Source organism: Musa acuminata, chromosome BXJ1-10, assembly GCF_036884655.1.
Source record: "Musa acuminata AAA Group cultivar baxijiao chromosome BXJ1-10, Cavendish_Baxijiao_AAA, whole genome shotgun sequence".
Classification (NCBI taxonomy): Eukaryota; Viridiplantae; Streptophyta; class Magnoliopsida; order Zingiberales; family Musaceae; genus Musa; species Musa acuminata.
The window spans coordinates 33,910,466-33,932,437 of record NC_088336.1 but is presented as its reverse complement, the minus strand read 5'-3'; the positions used below and the strand labels follow the sequence as shown (position 1 = coordinate 33,932,437).

At 38.0% G+C, this 21,972-nt stretch overlaps 3 protein-coding genes across 4 annotated transcripts; all 3 read right to left on the bottom strand.

Annotated features, from left to right (window-relative positions):
* Positions 1-151: 151 nt before the first annotated feature.
* LOC135581160 (G2/mitotic-specific cyclin S13-7-like) lies at positions 152-3,147 on the bottom strand. 2 transcript variants are annotated; one of them, XM_065085002.1, is made up of 10 exons: positions 2,923-3,147; positions 2,135-2,243; positions 1,998-2,033; positions 1,855-1,921; positions 1,566-1,784; positions 1,359-1,487; positions 1,032-1,280; positions 784-951; positions 537-715; positions 152-450 (listed from the first exon to the last, which is right to left on the bottom strand). In XM_065085002.1, exons 1-10 carry the CDS (start codon positions 2,963-2,965, stop codon positions 294-296), a joined length of 1,356 nt encoding a protein of 451 aa, XP_064941074.1. In that variant the 5' UTR covers positions 2,966-3,147; the 3' UTR covers positions 152-293. The 2 variants fall into 2 exon arrangements, with proteins under 2 accessions (XP_064941074.1, XP_064941073.1); XM_065085001.1 differs by having other exon boundaries at positions 1,855-1,918; positions 2,923-3,110.
* Positions 3,148-4,481: 1,334 nt separating this feature from the next.
* Positions 4,482-11,993, bottom strand: LOC103969539 (rhomboid-like protein 20). Its single transcript, XM_009383097.3, has 8 exons — positions 11,843-11,993; positions 11,648-11,748; positions 10,812-10,952; positions 10,566-10,632; positions 8,428-8,576; positions 8,229-8,330; positions 6,604-6,723; positions 4,482-4,884 (listed from the first exon to the last, which is right to left on the bottom strand). Exons 1-8 carry the CDS (start codon positions 11,865-11,867, stop codon positions 4,714-4,716), a joined length of 876 nt encoding a protein of 291 aa, XP_009381372.1. The 5' UTR covers positions 11,868-11,993; the 3' UTR covers positions 4,482-4,713.
* Positions 11,994-15,045: 3,052 nt separating this feature from the next.
* On the bottom strand, positions 15,046-18,877 carry LOC103969538 (disease resistance protein RGA2-like). The gene has a single exon (XM_009383096.3). The coding sequence runs from the start codon at positions 18,607-18,609 to the stop codon at positions 15,265-15,267; it is 3,345 nt and encodes a 1,114-aa protein (XP_009381371.2). The 5' UTR covers positions 18,610-18,877; the 3' UTR covers positions 15,046-15,264.
* Between the last annotated feature and the right edge of the window lie 3,095 nt (positions 18,878-21,972).

Genomic DNA, 21,972 nt, shown 5'->3' with positions numbered 1-21,972 from the left:
AATTTTTAGTCCCTAACACAAAAAAGAATTAGCATTTCAAGAAAATATTTTTCGCACTATAAAGAAAACACCATTAGCTTCAATGCTATATATATATATATATATATATATATATATATATATATATATATATATATCATATTTGCTTTTCCCAAACTATTCTGAGTGAAGAGGACATCAACCCCCAAAACCAAAAACAAAATAGTCCACCATGCTCTTCTTGTTCCCTTTGCTGCTTCCAGCCACTCTTTCATAAAGAACATGAAACACATGATTTCATTCTCACTTGGCAGTCACTTCCCAGCCTTCATCATCTCCTTCACCAGTTCGGTTGCTGGCTGTTGCAATGCCACAGCTCCAAATTGCTCACCACAGTACTTCTTGTACACAACCTTCAGCTTACCCTCGGGAGCAACCGCATGGGAGTTCACTAAAGTCTGTGTGCAGTCCCTGCAGCAGCATCCAATGCGCGTGCGTATCAGTCAGCATACGATGATATTATACTACCACTGAATCATGAAGGGAGCAAGACATACAGTAATTGTCGCTCCGTGAAGCCTGTGTGGCGTTTTAGTGTTTCGGTCCACAGAGGAGTCTTCTTCAGAGTGCAGCGGGCTGCGTACACCGAAGCAGCTGCAACCATGGACGGGGAGTGCAGTGCCATCGAGTACTCCACCAGAGCCAACTCGGCAAAGAAGAACACCATACGTTCCATCTGCAGTTTTAGCCACAGATGAGAAGCATGCACATCAACACACATCGAGAATCGTATCCAGCTCTCACCTCCTCGTCACGATGGCACGATGCAGCAGCCTTCAAGAATCTCACGAGAAACACGTACGGCGTCGGCACCGTCAAGTTCCATTCGAGCCTGTCCAGGATCGCTTTCTCCATCCCAAGGATCTGCTCTCTGGTGTACGCCCGATCTGAGATGCATATGAAGTCATTCACCTGCAACCAGAGATCCCCCCGTCCCTGTTCAGCTCAACGACACCGACGAAGCTTGTTGCGGGCGTGCTCTCTTTACTTACCTCCGGTGCCCAAATCTCCTCGTACTTGCTGGCAATGAGCATGGCAGACACCCCCACGAGCTGCAACTCTATCCTCAGAACAGTCTCCATGGAAAGGTACCGATCGATGATGTGGAAGGTTAAGTAGAGAGTCTCAGGCGTCAGCTCGAACTTGTGGTGCACTTCGATCAACCAGTCGGCAAGAATAGCTCTCATCTTGGCGTTGATCTCCACCTGGGCGCCCATGTAGTCGTGAGGCCTGCTTGATTGCTGCATCAACAATCGATGTCATCACAATGAGAAAGGGAGCTGCTGACAAGGTTTTGACCTCGACGATGAAGTACGTACCTCGGCGGATTTGTAGAACGTGTAGATGTCCTCGACGTAATCCACGACGGCCAACTGGTCCTCCGTATCGGCCGCGTCGATGTCGATCATCAAGTCCTTCGGCTTGTCAGTGAGCAGTCCACAGGCAGCCTTGAATGAGACAAACATGCAGATTACAACCAGTGCAAGTATCTACCGAGTAAAGAGATGCTTGGATTGGTCGTATACCTTGCTTCGAGCCGTGAGCACAGATGTGAGTGCAGTAATCTTCTTCCTGGAAGATCTGCTGCAGGATGCTTGCTTAGATTCCTCGTTCTTATCGGGGCTTATCACGATAATCTTCTCCTCCTTGGTGATCTTCTCCTTCTTGCTTTTGATTACAGCCTTCTTCGGTGGTTTTGCTCCACCTCTGCCTGCTGCTGCATCAGGTTGAGTAGCTACAGGTTTCTGCAATTGTGATGATGCAGATGGATCAAACACAAGACATAGAAAGAAGAGACTAGTGCTGAGGAGACACCTTATTGGCAGCAGTAGCTGCTGCTTCTGCAGCTTGTGCTTTCGCAAGAAGTTGAGCGCCAAATCTTCTGTAAGAAGATCACAGATGTAAGAGATTCTCGCGACAAGAATTGCATCCATCAAGAGTGTGTTCACTGGATTTACCTAGTAATGGGACGATTGATTTGGGGTTCCTGCTTCCTGATCACATGAAGATGTGGTAGAGTGGCATCAGAAGATTGAACCAAATGACTGTTACGTGAATCTTAGAAGGAAAGGAGGAGGAGGACAGCTGCTCGTACCCTTCCACCGCCCGGACGTTGACCAGATTACCGATGTCTCCAAGGGCTCGGCGATTCTTCCCATCCGCAGCCGCGTTAGCTTTTTGCTTGCCTGCTGGCACAGCCCCACCTAGTGTTGGCATCACAAGTAGAAAAGGTATTAAGGTAACGACTTTGAATCCTTGTATACGTGCTCGAGAAAATGGCCACAAAGCAGAGGAGTTAACCCAAGAAAGAAGCAGCAAGAACAGAAGTAAATTTCAGATCAAGGGGGAAACATACTCTTGGAACTGAAAGCCTCATCCTCACAGATAAAGGGCAAGAAGATGAGAAGAATAAATCACCAGAAATCAGCAAAAAATTTCCTCTTTGGAGTTCGGAGCTTCTAAAGGTATGCCATCAAGCACATATGAGAAGAAATTCCCTCTCAAATAGAGGAAAGAAATCGGCATCAGAGAGGAAAATCGATAAAGACTGGTCCTGATCGAACAAGAGCGATATCAGTCGAACAGAAACCGAAGAACGATCAGAAGAAAGTAGACAAAAAGATGCAGCCCAAATTGAGGAAGAAATCCACATCAGAGGGAAGACTCGTTCAAAGATTGATCCTGATCCAACAGGACTGATCTCAATGGGTGCGAAAAGAGACTTTTATTGGGTACTATGATCATCATCAGACCATAAAAGATGCTTCTTTTATACCCTGTCCTTGTGGAGAAACCAAACAAGGACGGGAGAAGAAAGAAGATTAAAATCCGATCGAGAACAGAGGGTTTCTTGATACCCTGTCCTTGTGGAGAAACCGTTACCTCTCTGTTGCTGCGAGACGACGGCCTGACTCCTGGACGCCATGTCTTCTCCCCCTTCGTCGCCGCTTCCTTCTTCTTGGCTCTGGCGAAAGAGAGTCGAGAACAGGGATGATAGGAACGATTGGAGGCGAGCCGCCTTCGACTCCCCGTTCCCTTGCGCTGTCGGATTGGCCGCCACTCTCACTCTCTCTCCCCTTCCCTCCGCTCCTCTTCGCTCTTCCTTCGGTTTCGTGGGGTTTAAAGGGGGACGAAATGAGGTCAAAAGGGGGAGGGTAAATTCGAACGGTCGGATGTTTTCGAACTCGCAACGGTCCGATCCTCGAGATCCTACGGCTGAGGACACGCGCCGCCCCCTAAAAGTGGAGTGTGAGAAGTTTGGGTTTAAAGAATTAGCATTGTAATAACCAAATTTCCATGTGTATTTTAGATGAAGAATTAATCCCTAGCGCTCATATAAAAAAAGGTAAAATGAATTAATTACTTAAATTACAATTTCTATTTAAAAATATATTTAACAATAAAGTTTTTTTTTTTGTGATTTTCATTCAATTTTTTAGCTTTTTTGAAAATTAAGAGTTTTCGTTAATTTCACTATTGAATTTGACAGTGTTCTATCTATCTTTCAATTTATCCATATGTTCTTTATACACCTTAATATACTTGATTTTATAAAAAAATAATCCTCATAGTAATTTTAAAGATGGAAGAGAAGAAAGAAGAAGATATCATAATTGTGTTATATTCAACACATAGTTATCAAATTCACATGGAATGGACTGATTAGATCGGAAAAAACTAAAATCTTTATTTGTCATCATATGTACTTGAATTTAAAAAAAAAATATTTAACTCATTTTTATTATCAAGATGAATGAGAAAAATACTCATATTTATAAGTGTCAATTTTGATCATGAAGAATTATTTGTTTTAGGAGATGAATGTATCAACATAATTTTATCCTTATGAAGCATAGACAAATTCGACAGATTTATGAATCTTAGTTTCATACTCTATAATCAACGTGGGATTAAATGATCTTATCATTTTAATCACTCTCGTGATCAGAAAAGATATTCTCCGAATTTAACCGATGGAAAAAATCCGTGACATTTCCTTCACATAGAGCATCATTATTTCCAGTGGATGCTCTGATCGATTTGATCGTAGCAACCATGCTCTGATCTGCTCTTGCAGTGACAGGACTTCAGGTTTTTTGTTACTCTTGGTTGGTCGGTCTTTGGTTGATATGTATGAACGGAACTTAGAGAATATATATGACAAGAGAATTAATTATATGTTATGACAAATATACTCCGCTGTGGTGCATCAATGCCTTCTGATGTGATAGGCGATAAGCTTGTACTTAAACATGGTTTTGCATATCTACAATGTTAGTGTGTGGCCGGTCCAACAGTTTATAGGGTCAACAACACAATCTACAATCAACGGTACTAAAAAGTACTAAAAATCTAGCCTGTATAAACCTTTGTGAAACATAATTTAACCCTTAATCAAGTTGCAGGCGCAGTTTAAAGTTCGAAATAAAAAGCTTCTAACATAAAAAATCAGAGTAGTCCATTAAAATTGTAGCATATTAGTTGTGTACATCAATATCATTACAAGGATTGCCTACCTAAGCTATCATATCTTTTTACAAAGTGCTATAACCCAGTGACGTTATTGTTCGGGCAGTCAAAATATTTGACAAATGAATATGGCCCCAAGTAGTGATCTGACGACTTCAGCAACCGTCGAGCTTCGAGTTCGGTACTCGTGTTTTTGACACAACATTACCGCGACTGTGATTCAAGCAGCATATTTGTGGCAGTATTGATGTCATTTCTAGCATGTACAAGTGCTTGTATTGCAGAATCCCTGTCGAATCCCATAGACACTAATGTCGCAACCGAAGTCTCAGATGGCTCCATGACAGGAATGCGTGGTGCAGAAGGATAACCACCCTGCAAGGCAGTGAAGAACGAGGCTGAAAGATGTACGGCAATGTGACAAATATTGAAATAAAACAACTTCATCGAAAGACTCATGAAAATAACAGAACACCCACAGTTTACTTGAGCATCTACTGAAACAAGCACAATTGCTATCCACTCTGATATAACAAGAAAATGATTTATACAAAAAAATGTCTTGCAAATTATATAATCGATATACTGGTTTGTAATGGAGTCTTTGTCCAATTTGACGGCCGTTCCCAATATGCACAGAACATTTTTCGCAATAGGCAATTATGGTACAATGTCTGATCCAGTTTTTCTTATACTCCTTATGGGATCAAGATGGTTCCTGTTCTACTGGCCATGCCAAATTCATCCACTTTCATGCACTTATTTGATGCTTCTAAATTTATTTTTCTGCCTGCTTGGTTCAGGATCTACCTTCACATCTGTTGACACCTATTGGTATTTATTTGTCAAAGTCATCTGGTTTGCAGGATAATGGACCGTAGCAGAACTTTTCACAAGTTTCTTCAACATGATCTACCATCGAATTACTCTCTTAATAAAGTCACTGCTCTCCCCACAATTTGTTTATCATGCATCATTAACATCCAAATGTATTATAATGAAATCTACTCAGAAATGATTAGTAAAAATTGAAGCAAAAGGCCAAAAATAAATTCTATTAGATCTTCTAACTTTTATGATACAGAAAATTGAAGGTCTAGAAACTTGATAAATGCTCAGGTTAGATCCATAGCTTTTTTCCAAAAAAGGAAATGAAATATATTACTTCAAAATTCTACAAGATAAGCTAGACTCCTCAGAGAACAAAATTGTGGTGCTTGGTTAGATCCATAGTTTTAATTATGGAGAAAAAAACTGTAATGCCTTTGATATTGGCCCTGCTTATACATTTGTGACAACCAAATGAGGAAACCAAGAATAGGACCTATCTTGTGAACATATTTCCATTTTTTTGTTTTAGGAACCTTTAACTATATTTCTGAATATTTTAAAGTAAAAAGAAAATTGCATTTGAAAATTCAAAGTCAAAGAAAGAACCCACCCACAATATTCCTATCTCGAGAACATGACCTCCCTCTGACCCTCTTCTGATTTCCATCAGACACTGAATTTCCACTTCCAAGCTTGTTTCAATTTCCATAAAGAAGAGTTAAAAAAAGACAAAAAAAAAAGTGTTTCTCTTCTATATTCAAGAAAAAGTAAACATTGTGTGACATGTCCCTGTCTTGCACAAGCCTATCATATTTTTCTTATTATTTGATTTTGCTATCAGAAATCATGTGCTCATAGCTCAAACATGGTTTACTTCTCTATCTTGAAGCTGTATTCTGATAGCTATTTGGCCGAGTTTAAGTTTTAAAATTAACTTTTCTATATAAGATCTTGCTGATTTCCAGTTCATCTAGTCTATTTCCGCATTTATGGAATTTGAGAGAAGATATTATCCGGTCATAATAATATAAGCAGTGAAATACATTATAGATGAAGATATTATCAGGCTTCAATTACTATCATACATAATCTACAAGCTCCATGCTGAATGGCATGCGAATCACTATAAAAAGAAAAACTCCAGACTTGGGTGATGGCGGACAGATTACAAGTTTTAGCATGGAAGAATGAATATATGAGAAGAACAGCTATACATCAATTATAATAAATAAAACATTTAGCCATGAAAGCATACAGATTTACCTCCATCTGATCAGGATATGCATGTACATTTCCTACAATGTTCCCATTTGATGATGTTGGTGATGAACTACTTGAGGGCCAAGATAACCGTGAAAATACTGACAAAAGTGCATCTGGAAACTGCACAATTTAAAAAGTTCAGCTATCAAAAGATACATTTTGGAAAGAAAAATCACGCACAAAAAATTATTGGCATATAAATCATGGTTATGTCAAAAATAATATAAAATAATAATCTGTAACACTATAATTTAAAGCAAAATTTTGAATAAAATGCTAAATCACAAAAAAATACAACTATGCATATCATCGACCCATTGAATTAGTTGAATGCTTTTCACTAGTTGGGCTATCTATCAGAAACCATCTTCATGGCTAAGGAGGATAATATTTTCCTCCAAGGTGCAAGGTCAACATTGCATGTCACAAATCCAAATTCAAAAATGATAAATAAATGAGAGAAGCTCGAATATTAAGATCACAAAATTTTCTTTCTGAACTTCTACCTTGATAAACTTTAACCACTATAAATTTGCCACCTCTGGGAGAGCTAAGCAAATAAACAATGTCGATGAATTCAGAATAATTGTCTCTCACTTCTTAGCTATATTTTGGCATTGCTGGAACAGTGTAAAAACATTTCAAAGGTTTCAGAAGAGTAGACTGAACCAATACAATTCTATACTCTTCTAGTTATCTGTAAAGTGTATATAAGTCTGGAAGGAAAAATACAAAACTTATAAACTTATATTGACTGAATAATTTGCTTACATCTGCTTGGTCTATTTCTAAATTACATATTTAATCTATGTGTTGTTATATTCCAGTTTCTTTTTTGCTCTTGTCAAGTCAGACACCACACAATTGCAACAATCCTCACATCTGCATACATGAAATACTAGTCATTCGATGATGACTTTGGTTCTTATTTCTAAGAATTCCTATACACTAAATTTTACATTACAAAAGTATTACCAGATATTAATCATTGCATCAGACTTGTTATTATATTGTATTTCATCTAGTGTAGCCCATAGATAGTATCACATAGTTAGATATTAAAGGAGATTTAAGAATTGAGACAAAACCAGTGTCTTGTGTTGTTTGAAAAAAATGAATATAATTTCTAAAATCTCAGTTCAACTTGCGTAATAGTTAGTATATGGTAAAAATAAGATCAAAACACTAACAGTAATGTATAATACAAAATCAAATGCAACAAAAGAAAGCAAAAAAATATTAGATGGTGAAAAAAGAGAACATATTATGAGGAAAAGAAAACAATTGAAGGATGGAGAATAGGTGAGAAATTTGAGTTAATATAATTCCAAAAGCTTCTTCATCAATCTGAGGACTTTTTGATTTGGCCATATACACCTATTAAACCTATTAAGAGTTGTTTAATTATTGTCCAATTCTTAAACAACAAAAATAGTTATATCAAAGTAAATACATATTAATTGCATTTAAATAAAATTTCATATTAACGACATATACACCGTCCCACTATAAATAAAATTTCCTTGGGAAGAATACACTAACATGCATATTAACTGCAAGTAACAGCTTTACAAAAATGACACTAATAAAATGATAAAATAACTGAAAAATTTTGTGGCATGAACCTTTATTTTGCGGATGCCAAATGCATTAAGACGGTATAAAGACCCAGCAAGCAAACCACATAAACCAGGTATTAGAGACCGTTTCCAGGATGAGAAAAGAAGCTGAAGATAAATATTAGAAAACCAGATGAGATTTTCTGACATCATATGTAAAACTGAATCTTCTACATAATAGATGAGTTTCAATATTAAGTTTCACCTGAAGGCCAGCTAAATATATAAATGATTTGTCAGTGAAATTTATCCCAAATATACGGAACCGCGATGAGACTGGAATATCAAAGTAAAAGGGCATAAAAGCAGCAAATATAAGACCATATGGTCCAGAAGCAAGGTTACTCAACGGATCTGCAAAAAAGTTGATATAAGCTCCCTACTCAAGATAACATAATCATAAAAAAAGCAGCAGCATAAAATAAAAAGTAATATCTACCCATCAAATAATCTAAAAATGAGAATGACAACACTTGGCCAATAAGGTTTCAGAGTCAGCTGCACTTTGTCAGACACTATCATGACTGGTCACCAGCAAAGAACTATTTATGGAGAACATGCCTCAACCAAAACAAATAAAGATATTTAGTTTGATGTAGTTTACAGGCAAGAAAATTGTAGGAAATGAATCCATAAAAAATTCAAAGAAACAAAATCTGGGTAAAAAATCTGATGCTGGATTTTGTTATCAGATAATCATTTACGCGTTAACTTCCTTTAAATAATCAAAGAATTTCACTTCCTACATGTTGTAGCTGATGCTTTTTCTGATCCCTTTTGCTGAATGAGCACCACTTTAGTAAGAAAGGGGAAAGAGATCAGGTCGTTCCACTAACTAGATAACTTTTCTTTCGATAGTCACTTTAGAGAAAACTAATAGCTGGAATGATTTCAAAAAAAGGGTGGCCTATGGTCCTGGGAATAATATCAAGAAGATACATTAGCACTCCAGCTTGATGTAGTAAGCCCTCCGTTCAAATTTCTAGAATCTTATGCAAATAAATTTCAAGGTGGAAAGATGTGATAGGGGTGTGAATAAATGATCATATTTTAAAAAAAGAAAGATATATCCATTACATTAAATGGTGTACATGACGCTCACATGTGAACTCAAACTTGAGACCTATCACTTGTACAACAATGCACTAACCAATCCAGATGTCTCAATAGAGATTGTGTAAATGATCATTATTGTTCTTTGAAGATGTAACACTCTAGACCAAGGTTTTAATTACTGGTCAGAAAACTATTGGATATGTATGGTATCAAGTGTTGGTATATCATTATACCAAGTATTTAATTACTAGTCGGAAAACTACTGGTATGGTGTTATTATACCAATCAGTATCCCAACCTATACAGTCCAATAACATTAAATAAAATAATTTAAAAAAATGCATAAGTATTGGTAACAAAATATACATTTCGACACCGGTCCGACCTGTAACTGAAGCCTTGCTCTAAATATTAATATGTGCATCATTTGTAATCTCACATATCCATCCAATCATCATTTCCTTTTACTCGATACTAAGTAGGAAATAAGAACTTAAGTTTGGTTTCTTATTTCTTAATAAATTTAAGTCTTATTCCGAAAAAACAGCTACAAAGCATCCACATCAGGCAGCCAAATCAGGGAATAATTATGGCAGGTAGCTTAATAGAGAAACTAACATTGAAAAAATTCTTGGATATTTGACCCGTTAGAGGATGATATTAATTAAGCACCTATACATGAGGTGATTAGGAACCTCACAGATGATGCAAAGGAATTAGGTGCAAAAAAAGTCAGCCAAACACCTTTCATGCTTTTTCTAGATTGTATGACGAGGTGATGTCTCAATCAAATAAAGAATAAAAAGAACAATAAAATAAAGGGTGTTGTTTAGTCCAAGTGTAAATTGCTTCTGAGAGTGGCTGTTCCATCAAACAGGAAAACATTTAGTCAAAGTATTAGAACCTATCAATTTCAGAAAAAAACATAAAAAAGGTGTCAAAGAAAAAAAAACACCTTTCATAGATTGTATGGCAATGTCATGTCTCAGTCCAATAAAGAATAAAACGAACACTAAAATAAAGTGTGTGGTTTAGTCTGAAGTGTAAATTGCTTCTGAAAGTGGCTGTTCTAGCAACCGGGAAAATATTTAATCAAAGTATTAGAACCTAACAATTTCAGAAGATAACATAAAAAAAGGTGTCAAAGAAAGAAAAAAAGCTAACAAAAAAAGTAGACATAGCAAAAAGAAGAATGTCAAAATAAGATACTATTTTTGCAAGTTGAAACTACTGCCCTTCAAACAAGTAATACATGCTAAACCAAAGTGATTTGCTGATAGTGCATACCTTTGAGGTACGCCAAAGCTAGAATCTCCAGTAATAATGACAATATGACAGAGAATAATATGAAGATCTGCATATCAAACATCAGCAGCAGCACAACAAAGTCAGAAGAAGAATGATAGACTTTGCAGTAAACACATACACTTTGTAAAGTAAATTAATTCACTTTGATGAAAGCTTCAAGTGGAAGATGAAGATGGAGTTGTGGATATTTCTGTACAATCATTAGTTCATAAGCAACACACTTACTGTATGTTTATTTGAGCCTATCTGCCTCTCGAAGACCCTAAAGTAATATAGCAGATAGAGACCAAAAATCATCTCAGGTGTTGATGAGAAAGAGAAGATGGAGGCAAGAAACTTCCATAGTTGGAACTTTTGAAATATGTCCTGCCATAACACATGCAGAAGAAACTGAATAAGCTTCGAGAATAGAGTCCCCAAGATTGCTAATAAATAATTACATTTACCTTTGAGGATTACAATTGGAAAGTATACGGACATAAAATTTAAGAGCCAATATACTAATGTAAATGGCCAATGCATTTCGACTTAATACAAGAAAGTTAAGAAAAAGAAAGAGCAGACAGGTGATATTCATCCTTCCTTTCTGAATCTCAAAATTTGTCCATTTTCCCCAGGATAATCACCACGTTCCCTGAAAGACCATATAGTTGTCGGTATCACTCAAAGTAAGACCAGAATGAATAACCCAAACTCATCCACCCTCCAAACACCACTCGGAAACTCACATAGAGACCCAAGTCGACAGATTTAGTTCAATAATGTGCCTCTGTCTTACATAAGGTAAAAACTAATTACTAAAAAGCAGGTAAAAATATACATACAGGAAAAATAATGAATAGGTAGTCATTCATCTAACAGATGAATGCATAAATTACAAGACCCTAACGATCCAGGTAAATAACAAGAAGTAAAATGAAACTATCTTAACAATATCTAAATTGGCTGTCCAATTTACCAGATCGATCAACTCTAATATAGAGATGAAATTTCCACCAACAGAATAACCATTCATATAACAGAGAGGAGGCAAAGATGAGATCTGAGGAAAAAGGCAAAACCTGATACGACAATCCAAGCTTGAGAGAGCGGCCTTGGAGTCCCAACAGAACCGTGAGGAAACCGCTCGCGAAAACGAAGGTCTTCGTCACCGGAGCATTATCTACAAGAGATGGATCAGAAGAGAACGGAAACGAGATCGAAACGAGAAGAAAGACGATGTTCGGAGAGAACGAGGGAAGGGGAAATCCGCTTACGAAAACCAGACGGCCCGCCGTTCATCTTCCCGGCGGCGACGACGACGGAATCAAGAAAGACGGGGCTTCCCTTCCACCTGTTTCTCGTTCCTCCTTTGGGAAGGAAAGAAACGTTATAATGCACCACAACGGATTATAACTGGCGTGATATATCAGAAATCATTATATCGGTTGTTATTTAATTCCATTCCAAATGTTATGTTAACGAAGGCCGTTTGCAATATTATGAATATGATAAGGGTGTATCAGAAATTTGACATTGTGTAACCTTACAGTGACTTGGTTCAAATGTGACACTGTCAACGATCAAACCAGCTGGCCCGTTACAATGCATAGATTATAACGGGTCTAGCCTATCTGAAATCGATATATCGGCTGTTATTTACTCCGAATTCTTGCAAAAAAAAAGAACTGTTTCTGATATTTTTGAACATGTAGGGGCATAACTGAAATTTTACATGATGCCAGTTATATGAAAAGGTCAACGATCAACCTGACTTCGGCCCATTTCAAATTGGAGATGGGCTCACCGTCTCTTGGCGAATCAATCGGCCCAACCTGACAGGCTTCAAGGAGTACGACAGACTGAGGTAGAGGCGGGCAAAACGTTCCTTCTTTTTCTTGATCTTTCTCCGTTTATTTCCACAGGTCTCGTCGATCCCGCAGACAAAAGCATGGAGCACGATGGAGGACTGCTGTTCCCCATGATCCACATGAGAGGGAGCCTGGTAAGGACGAACTGCTACGCCTCTTCAATCATCAAGATCACGATCCTTATGAACCAATCGATCCTTTCGCCTTCTGTGTCATCCTTTTTTCTCGTTGCTTTTGACACTGGCATTCTCCTAATGAACCGATTTAGGGTTAATTTGTTGATGTAAAGTTTAGTATGGTGCTCTATAGCTGCTTTTAGGATGGGGTGTGGTAAGGTAACAGGATCCTTCTTTGGCTTTGTTGAGGTTTCATTCTTTGTGGTATGTGCTGTATTCGTGTTATCAGGTGGTAGGTAGCCTTACTAATAAATTTACTGTACATAGCAGACAACATGCCTATTAGCTCTCTTAAAGAAGGAATGTGAACCCAAACACAGATATGACAATTTACATGGGGATATAAGTCTCCTAGAAGCACAAAGAGATGCACATTGTAGGTGGAATATAGCTTCTTCTTGTCTATAAGATAACCCTTGGAAACCCATGAAGTGATCAAGAGACTGATGTATGATCGATCCTTCCTATAAACTGCCCCTCTGGAAGAACATTCTCTACTTGAATCTTGTTCTTAGTATGTGCTAATGATACACAAAACAATCTGAATAGCCTCTCTTAAGTTGATTACTAACTTTCGAGTATTGTCATGGAACTTGAGCTTTTCTTTTCTGAAGATAATTCAATAAGTGGAAAGCCTGAAATGAGGACAAGAAAGCTGGACAAAATGATGAATGATTCACCTGGAACTGCAAAACCATGTGCAATGTAAATCTTCAGTTGGTGAAGCTAGAGTCTGTTCTTACACTAAGATGTTATTCGTATATCTTAAACTGAAATGGAAAAGGGCTTATGGGTTATAATCATTTAAGTTAATTCTGTAGGTCTTAAGGACTTCTGCTCCATTCTATAAACTTGGTTAATAATGAACAAATGTATCAGAGTATGTAGCTCAAGTACTTCACAGATCTAGTGTACAATGTAGACCTACCGATAACATATTTTCTTAATATTATACTATTTTGAGAATTTGAATTTATTTACTAGGTTTTATGTTTTGTCTCAGCTTTAACTTTTTGTTTTTTATTATAACAAGATATTTTTTGGTTGTAAGAAATTTCAGAAAATTAAGTTTTGGTTTGCTATTCCAGTTTTCTGAGCATTTTTAATATAATTTGCTAGTCTATATCTGGAAAACAAGGAGCCAAAAATAATTTATTATCTCTAGGCACCATCTAGAATCAGTCATGAGCGGATGCAGTAACACTAATATAAGGCAACCTGAGAATGTATAATAAATAAGAAATCTAAGAATTCAATAAGCCCGGTTTTTTTGTTGTTTAGGAAGATGGAATAGATCAGGTTCTGTAAAACTGTTCCATGTGAGGAAGACAAGAGGGCATCCAAGTTTTATACACTGTGACAACATCACAAAGTACAGGATAATGATCAATGTGTTTCACTAAAAAGACAAAATATCAAATTATCATATTAATATGACAAGCATCATCATTAACAGTTGAGGACAACTTCACACATGTGCATAATGCAATATCCATCAAATTAACACTATTCCATTACACTAATTTAGTAAAATATGCATTCATTTAAACATCATGCTACTACAAATTTTTACCTGTCTTGGTATGCTATTAGGGATAGCCATGTGATTTGTATTTACCTGTCTCTTAGGGATGACTATTTGGGAAGCCAAATAGGAGTGAGGAGCAATATAAATGGCTGAAAGGTGGGACTGTGTGTGGCAAATATGAGAGGAAAAATAATTAAGATGAAGGATTTAAGATAGGAGCAACTGAGATGAAAATTCTGAAAGGAATGGCTAGTGCCTAGTAGCAGATGAGATGGCAAGCAGAACTTCAAGAGATGAAGAGATCAGAGTCTTGACATAACGTGATGATGACAGGGCATTAGCATAAAGATGGTAAAGAGCCAAGCGAGATGTTAGAGATGGCAAACAGAATGGCAAGAGATGAAGAGAGCACAATCATGACATAACATGAGATGATAATAGGGCATTAGCACTAAAGATGGTAAAGAGCCAAGTGAGATGTTAGAGTTATGATCTTTTGCAACTCGTCCTTACCTGCTTTTATGGTGATAATAAGCCACATGCTAAATCTAGGGTAAGTTTGATCAGAAAAATTGATCTTTATTTGTGATCCTTTGGATCCAAAGTAGGATTTTCGATCCCACGCAATCCTAAGATTCAGATCTAGATCTTATCACAATTTCACCAATTTCATATCCTACAATGTATTAGATGGTGTTGGTTGGTTCAGGTTTGTTGGATCCTAACATAGGAATCAAGATTTTGACACATAAATTTAATATAATTCATTCATACATGAATGTATGCATTGGCCTACAAAAATATGAATGATTGTGTATCGGCATATAATGACCCGATCAGGCATCACTCGAGTGCCTTGAGCCTTGCCCACCACCTAGGTGGTAATCAAGATGATCAAGTGACCATGTAACAATACCAGAACAGTAGTATGTTATATTAAATGACTACTGTCCATTGAACAATGTTGTGTATGGACAGGAACAATGGTTGATACCAACTTTCTCATTGGATGTAGTGATTGAAGGATTAAATAAAAGTAATTGTTGGCAATGGACTTGGTATCATCATAGTGCATCATGGCATTTTTCTTTGTGCAGGCTGTGCAATGATGCAGCAGGTTGCTGTTATCCTAATCGCCTCAGAATTAACTCATCAATTTCTATTCTGGGGATGTGAACTATCTTGTGCCAGTCTTCTCCGGTTCTCTCTTGACAACGCTCTTTCAACAATGGACATTCTTTGATGCATAATTCTTGCAGTTCAATGGGTAGGCCTGCCTCTGGCAAGTACTGGACTTGTTGGCAATTGACTATGGTCAGAGTTGTCAGTGAAGAGAGTTCTTGAATCCTGGCAGGCAATAGTTGGAGGTTGATGCAATCAGATATCCCAATAAACTTAAGTGTGATAGGAAGTCCTTCCTCCGGAAAATAATACAGGTCAGGGCAATCTTTGATCCTCAGATGTTGAAGATATGAGAGGTGCTTAAGCTCTTCAAGTAGCTTTTTAACCAGTTTGGAGCATGAACTTATCCTAAGATCTTCAAGTGAGCTGGGAAGCAGGGCTCTATCATCTTCCCGAGTCCCAAGTTTGGGGCAGTTGTAAATGTGTAGGCTCTTTAGTGAAACAAGGCTTCTGAAACCTTCTGTAGGGAGTTTGGCAAGCTCTTGGCAACCAGTGATTGTCAACTGCTCGAGAGCCCTCAGTTGCTGCTCAAGAAGGCCTTGCTGCAATGATGCCAGGTTCACACATTCATTAATTTGCAGGACAGAGAGTCTCGGCAAGTGCAATGAGTCCGAATTCTGCAATCCTGGAAGAAAATTAATCCCTATGTCTGAAATCTTGAGCCTTGTTATTGTTCGAGGGAGACTAGGCAGCTCTCTTAGCTTTGGACAATCCACAATTTCAACTTCGGTAAGGCAAGGGAACAACGAAACATAATCTGAGCAAATCCATTCCACAAGATCAGGCATATCATCAAGTAATAGTTCAACCAATGATGGGAACCCTTGGATATCAGTGATACCTGAAAACTCTTCACTGATTCTTATCAATCCATGCACTCCGCTGATATCCAGATATCTAAGCAGGGGCAACTGTCCAAGAGGTGGAAGAACTATGCATCTTCTGCAATTGGACATGTGAATGGTCTGTAAGTAGCAGAATGATGGATGACCTAGCCAACTTGGAAACTTGGTACCCGCATAGCCCATGATTGTAAGCTCCTTCAGATCATGGTGTGGTTGAAGGGCTTCAAGTACTTCCTCGTGGAGATTTTCACCTTCACAGTTGACATTTCTCTCATCTGACCACTCAAGGCTGAGAGTATGAAGGAACTCTTTGGCATATAAGTTAGCCTCACTTGCCTGTTTTCCATTGAACACGTTCTCAAGCTTTTTAATTCGTAGATTTCCTCGAAGCTCGTTCATTTCTTTCAACTCTTTTATCTTGTGTCCTCTAGCCTTGCGAACAGTGAATTTCTCTAATTCTTGGAGGCAGGTTAGGTTCCCCAATCCAGTTATTTTGGTGATCAACTTTGTAGTTGCTTCAAGATGTCGCAAATTGATCAGTCTGGTAATGCCATCAGGTATTTTAACCAGTAAATTGCAGTTTTTTAAGTTCAGTACTTGCAGATTATAGAGTTTACCAATTGACTGAGGTAGTGTTTTGATGTCAGTACCGGAGAGGCCTAGGTACCGAAGCTGAATCAAGCTCCCAACAGAATTTGGCAACTCATTTATATCTCTACGATGCAAGACCAATACCCGCAAAGAACTGAGTTCTGTAAAGAGGTCATCTGGGATAGGTCCAGTCTTGGATTTGTATCCCTGAAGTAACAGAAGTGTACGTAGTCTCTTGAATTTATAGAACTCCACAAAGGAAGTTGGCACTGAATTAGCACATGAAAATGATAAATGATGAAGCTTTTTCGGGTCATTGTTTCCCAAATCTTCTTCCATCTTGTGGCATTCTCCAACGGACAGAGACTGTGCAAGCTTATGGATAGCATCATGCATCACATAGTTTCCATTATGAGACTGAAAGAAAGATCTAGTTACTAATTCATCAAAGTAACTGTTCCCTATGTCCTCCAATCGTTTGCTTCGATGTGGCTGAATGAATCCGAGTGCCATCCATATCTTAACCAGTATGCTTCGTTCAAATATATAATCTTTATGAAAGACCGAACAGAAAGCAAAACACTGCTTCAAGTGTGGAGTTAAGTGCTTGTAACTCAATCTTAGAGCTGGTAAAATGTTGTTTTTACCTGGAGTTAACTCCCAAATTTCACTTTTCAGGATGTTCTTCCAGTCTTCTTCATTAGTTTTGGAGTAGAGGAGGCTCCCAAGTGTCTTCGCTCCAAGAGGTAACCCCTCCAACTTCTGGACTATATCCCTGCCTATCTTCTCAAGATTTGGGTAAATTCTGGAGTTTCCATTAAAAAAAGCATAATTTCTGAACACTGTCCAGCATTCACTGTCTGATAGTTGTTTCAATTTGTAAGGAGATACGCCACCCATGATCCTCCCAACAGATTCATTTTGAGTTGTCACTATGATTTTGCTCCCTCTATTCCCAGATCTGAGAGCATTGCTATATGTATACCATTTATTAGGGTCCTCATTCCAAACATCATCTAGAATGAGCAAGAAACGTTTTCCTTTGAACTTTTCAACTAATTCTTCATGGAGCAAGTTTAAGTTTCTGGTGGTGCAAGAATACCCACTAGTTGTCGCCTCTAGTGTTTCTTTTGTCAGCTTCGTCTCATCAAAAATCTCAGAAACACACACCCATATTCTCAACTGAAAGTGCTCTTTTACCCTGTGATCATTGTAAACAAGCTGGGCAAGAGTAGTTTTTCCTAGCCCTCCCATGCCAACAATAGGGAGAACAGAAACATTGGGAGTTGAGCCGGCATCAGCCAGCAAAATCTTTATTATTTTTTCTTTATCTGTTTCCCTTCCAACTACGTTAATATCATCTACTAGCGAGCTAGTCTGTGGTCGCTCTGTTACCTGAAGTTGGTCTGTCCAATCTAATATTTGGAGGCCGAGACTCTCTCGTTCCCTTGCAATCTTATCAAACCTCTCTCGGATTGCTCTAATTCTATGTCGCAACTTAAACTGTAACAAACCATGCCAACAAATATTAGCAAAGCAGCTACATACCTGCATACTTTGAGCTTCTCTTTCCGTCTTCCTCTTCAAGACTTCTGCCGTGTACTTATCCAGCAATTCATCCATATCGTAAGCCACATCCTTGAGCTTTGCCAACCAGTATCTGACTGATTTATCTTTTAATTGCTTCTCCTCTGCATCCTCAAGCAAGGCTTGGATTGTTGGGAGTGTGGTTGTCATATTTTGTAGTTCTCCATGGGCACCCCAAAGTGATCTTGTCTCATCTAGAACAGTAGTAATTATCTTGTCAAAAAGTACCTGCATAAAAGCTCCTAGAACTGCTTCTCCTGCCATGGGTTGATCCTCCTGCAGCTATAGTACAATGGCACAAAAGAAGAACCATAGTGCAGGCAGCTATAGGCCTGAGTTGACTTTTCAAGTCAAGCAGATCGATTATAGCTGGATTTATTAGAAGTGAGTGAGCTTCGTGGAAGCCTTTCTGTCTTCTGACCAAGTCGGCATAGCTCTAGTGGTCTACAAACTATTCTCATTGGATCATTAAATGCATCTTTTATTAAGTTGATGTTGGCTTTGATAATGAAATGGACCAACTTTTTGTTGACCTCAAGTGTAGAAAGTTATAATCACTACTGTATGCAGCATATTTGCAGGCACAAAGGTTCATGGTAGATGACATATGGATGCTGATATGGTAGAATTGACATGGCCGACAACGTTTTCTTCGCAAGTCGACATGTTGACCTCGTCCGATTGACATGTCAGGAACATTTGGGTGACCAATCGACCACAATGGTCGGCACTTTGTGATATGGAAGACGTGTCAGTTCTAGATGGCAAGCCAGCTAACGACGTTTTACCACTCGAACCCAAACAATCAGTCAATTAATAAATCTAGCTGGCCTTCCCCGATGAACGCCACATGGAGATAGTGATTCGGTGCTAGATGACAATGGTTTCAACCGAATTTCATGCCCTCTATTATCACACTAATTGCACAATAAATAGGTGTAACGTTCCAAATGACAATGGTAAGGAAATGCTTTTATTTCCGGGGAATGAATTTATTGTACTTAGTTTCAGAACAAGGTCTTTTCAGGTTATAAATAATATCGTACAGATCAGATATCTCAAGTTATTCCAGTCAATCCCCAAACTCTCAACCCTTCCCTCTGTGTTTGGTTAAAGATCTGCAGAGTAATTGTTTGGACTTATTCTTTCTTTTGCTTAATATATTTGTTAGGATTTTGTATCTGTCTTTCATGACTTCGATCTCATTTGCTAAGTTTAGTGCCAGCATTGACAAGGAAGACACTGTAAAGTTTCTTGTGATCTCGATGAAAGGAGTGAGTGAATCCTTTATTGTACGATCGTTTAAATGACCGAATGACCGAAGATCTTTCTATTTTTTATTGTTAATTATGCTTGTGTGATCTTGAAATTATTGTTGCAAAGTATATCTGCACTTTTATCGGTGTCATATGAAACTATAAAGATGTTAGAAGAGATCGATCGAAAGAGTGTTGTATGATTCAGACAAAAATATTTAAGCTCTTGAAAGATAATAGTCACGACCTAATAAGATATTGCAATGTTGGCTGATCCTTGTTTCATGATTTGGACAATTTCAAGTTAGTCCAAGCGAATTTGGAAGAAAAAAGATTTTGTAAATAAATTAAATTTGTTCAGCTTATAAGAAAATAATTTCTTAAATTTGTATTGATAGAAGAAATAAAATTATTGCTGAATAATTTTTTCAAGGTAACATTTCTAAAAATTAAATAGTTTTTAGAGCGAATTCTCAAATTTTTTCGTAAAATATTCAAACTTTTAAAAAATAATCAAATCATGTCTCTAACCACGTGAAACGTTGTTTTACCCTTATCTTCACGGGAACTATTGTCATTTTTGTCATTGTCTTTATACTCTCGTCGGATCTTAAAATCATCATGCACGCACAGGGGGATGACCAATGGGGTCAACCCATGCGCGAAGATACAGGAGACTAGGAGAGTTTAGTATTATAGGTCAACAATAGAAAAGTCAAGTAAGCTGCTCGGTGCACAAGTAAATAAGCTTCCGTGAGTTCTAAATTTCCTTACAATTATAGGGGCTAGCCCAAACGTAGCGAGGCGATGGTCGAGAAAGATAGAATGATCATATTTTTTTTAAATTATCTGATTTTTATAAAAAAAATTGATGTAATTCACCAAAAAAAATTCTTAAACTTATGAATTTCATTCTATTTTTTATTAAAAAAAAGAAGAAAAAAAAAGAACCCTACTGCACAAGCATTAATATTGGACGGAAGCAATCCAACCGTGTCGACTTCGAGCCTTGCCCTGTTCTCTCTCGCTGTCGCTCTTCTTCTCTTCCGCCATCGATCCTCCTCATCAATCCTCTCAGTCGTCGGCCTCTCATCCTCTCCAGAGCAGGAGCAACCACCAAACCATCCCTTCCTCTCCTTCTGATCCCTCGAAGCTTGGAAGGAGAAAAATAGGGTGATCTTTTTACCCTTGTTCCGTTTGGAAAGAATAGAAGATGCCGCATCGGACGCGGCCGATGACGTCGCTCCTGGTGTTCATGGGGTTGAACTTGGTCCTCGTCAACACACTCTCTCCGGTTTACGATTTTGTTTGCTTCCTTCCCTACTGGGAACGCCGGGTACGCTCTTCTCCTTCTCCTTTGATCTAGACTGCAACCGATCCATTTCCATCTTCAGTTTCGAAGTTTTGGTGTTTTGGTAGCGAGCGATATTGCTGTGTGTAAAGTTGAAATTAGAAGTCAAATTGAGTTCTATGTGTAAGTCTGATTCGGTCATGGAATTGATTTGATGGGTTATGTACATGGAGAGAACTTTGGCTTAAAATTGTTGGAGTTTAGGGCTAACTGTTAAAGATGTTGCGGTTTTTCTTTCTTTGGACTTGCAGCAGATGACTAACTATAAAAATGAAGCAGTATATGACATGCACAAAAATGCTTTCAATTGATTGATTTCTGCCACATTATTTCGATCTGTCTAGTGTCATCTCTTATCTTTTTCTTGTTGGAAAATTGGGGAGGTGGTCGTGTTTTTGGGACCGCTCTTCCGATTTTATTTCCCTTTGAGATTATGCATGAAATGAAATATCTTTTTTTTTCCAAGAATTGAAATTTTGGATATACGAGTGAAGCATCTCATGCTGAGGCAAGAATGAGAGCTGGTATAGGGTGTCTTGACCCTTGAGCACTGTATCATTTAAAGCTACTGTGTTCTTGGGCTGCATTGGCCGTAGCAGTGGTGCACAATGTTGGTTCTGGTTTTGCATGAGACTATGGATGAAGTTCTTTTTCTGTTTTAGGGTCTTCAGATATGTTCAAAGGTGAATTTGAGTTTTATAATCCGTAATCGAACCCAACTAAAATTGGGTGAACCCACACCCAAACCAGACAAATCTGAGTTGGACTTGGGTTGGGCATCTAGACCCAAACTGGTCGATGCTGTAAGTTTTTTTTGAAGTCCCAGAGGCCAGAACTATTCCACCTATCGGATGTCATAATCCTCTCACCAGAGCCTTTGACCAATAGGAAGCAAAATTTACATGTATGAAGACAGATAGGACTTTCATTATGTGATTGGAGAGAACCACTCCTGTGAGTGACCATGTTATGGTGTTTAAATTGGACATGATGGGTACCCAAAACACATTCTATGTTTTT

What these genes read in the sequence shown, in the direction of transcription:
- LOC103969538 (XM_009383096.3), bottom strand. Translation starts at nt 18,609, where the DNA reads ATGGCAGGAGAAGCAGTTCTAGGAGCTTTTATGCAGGTACTTTTTGAC.
- LOC135581160 (XM_065085002.1), bottom strand. Translation starts at nt 2,965, where the DNA reads ATGGCGTCCAGGAGTCAGGCCGTCGTCTCGCAGCAACAGAGAG. An exon ending in AACGTCCGGGCGGTGGAAGG is followed by an intron (nt 2,034 to 2,134) that starts GTACGAGCAGCT and finishes TCATGTGATCAG; the next exon opens with GAAGCAGGAACCCCAAATCA. An exon ending in CAGCTACTGCTGCCAATAAG is followed by an intron (nt 1,785 to 1,854) that starts GTGTCTCCTCAG and finishes TCACAATTGCAG; the next exon opens with AAACCTGTAGCTACTCAACC.
- LOC103969539 (XM_009383097.3), bottom strand. Translation starts at nt 11,867, where the DNA reads ATGAACGGCGGGCCGTCTGGTTTTC. An exon ending in CGGCGGGCCGTCTGGTTTTC is followed by an intron (nt 11,749 to 11,842) that starts GTAAGCGGATTT and finishes CATCTCTTGTAG; the next exon opens with ATAATGCTCCGGTGACGAAG. An exon ending in TTGGCATCCGCAAAATAAAG is followed by an intron (nt 6,724 to 8,228) that starts GTTCATGCCACA and finishes TAAATTGTGCAG; the next exon opens with TTTCCAGATGCACTTTTGTC.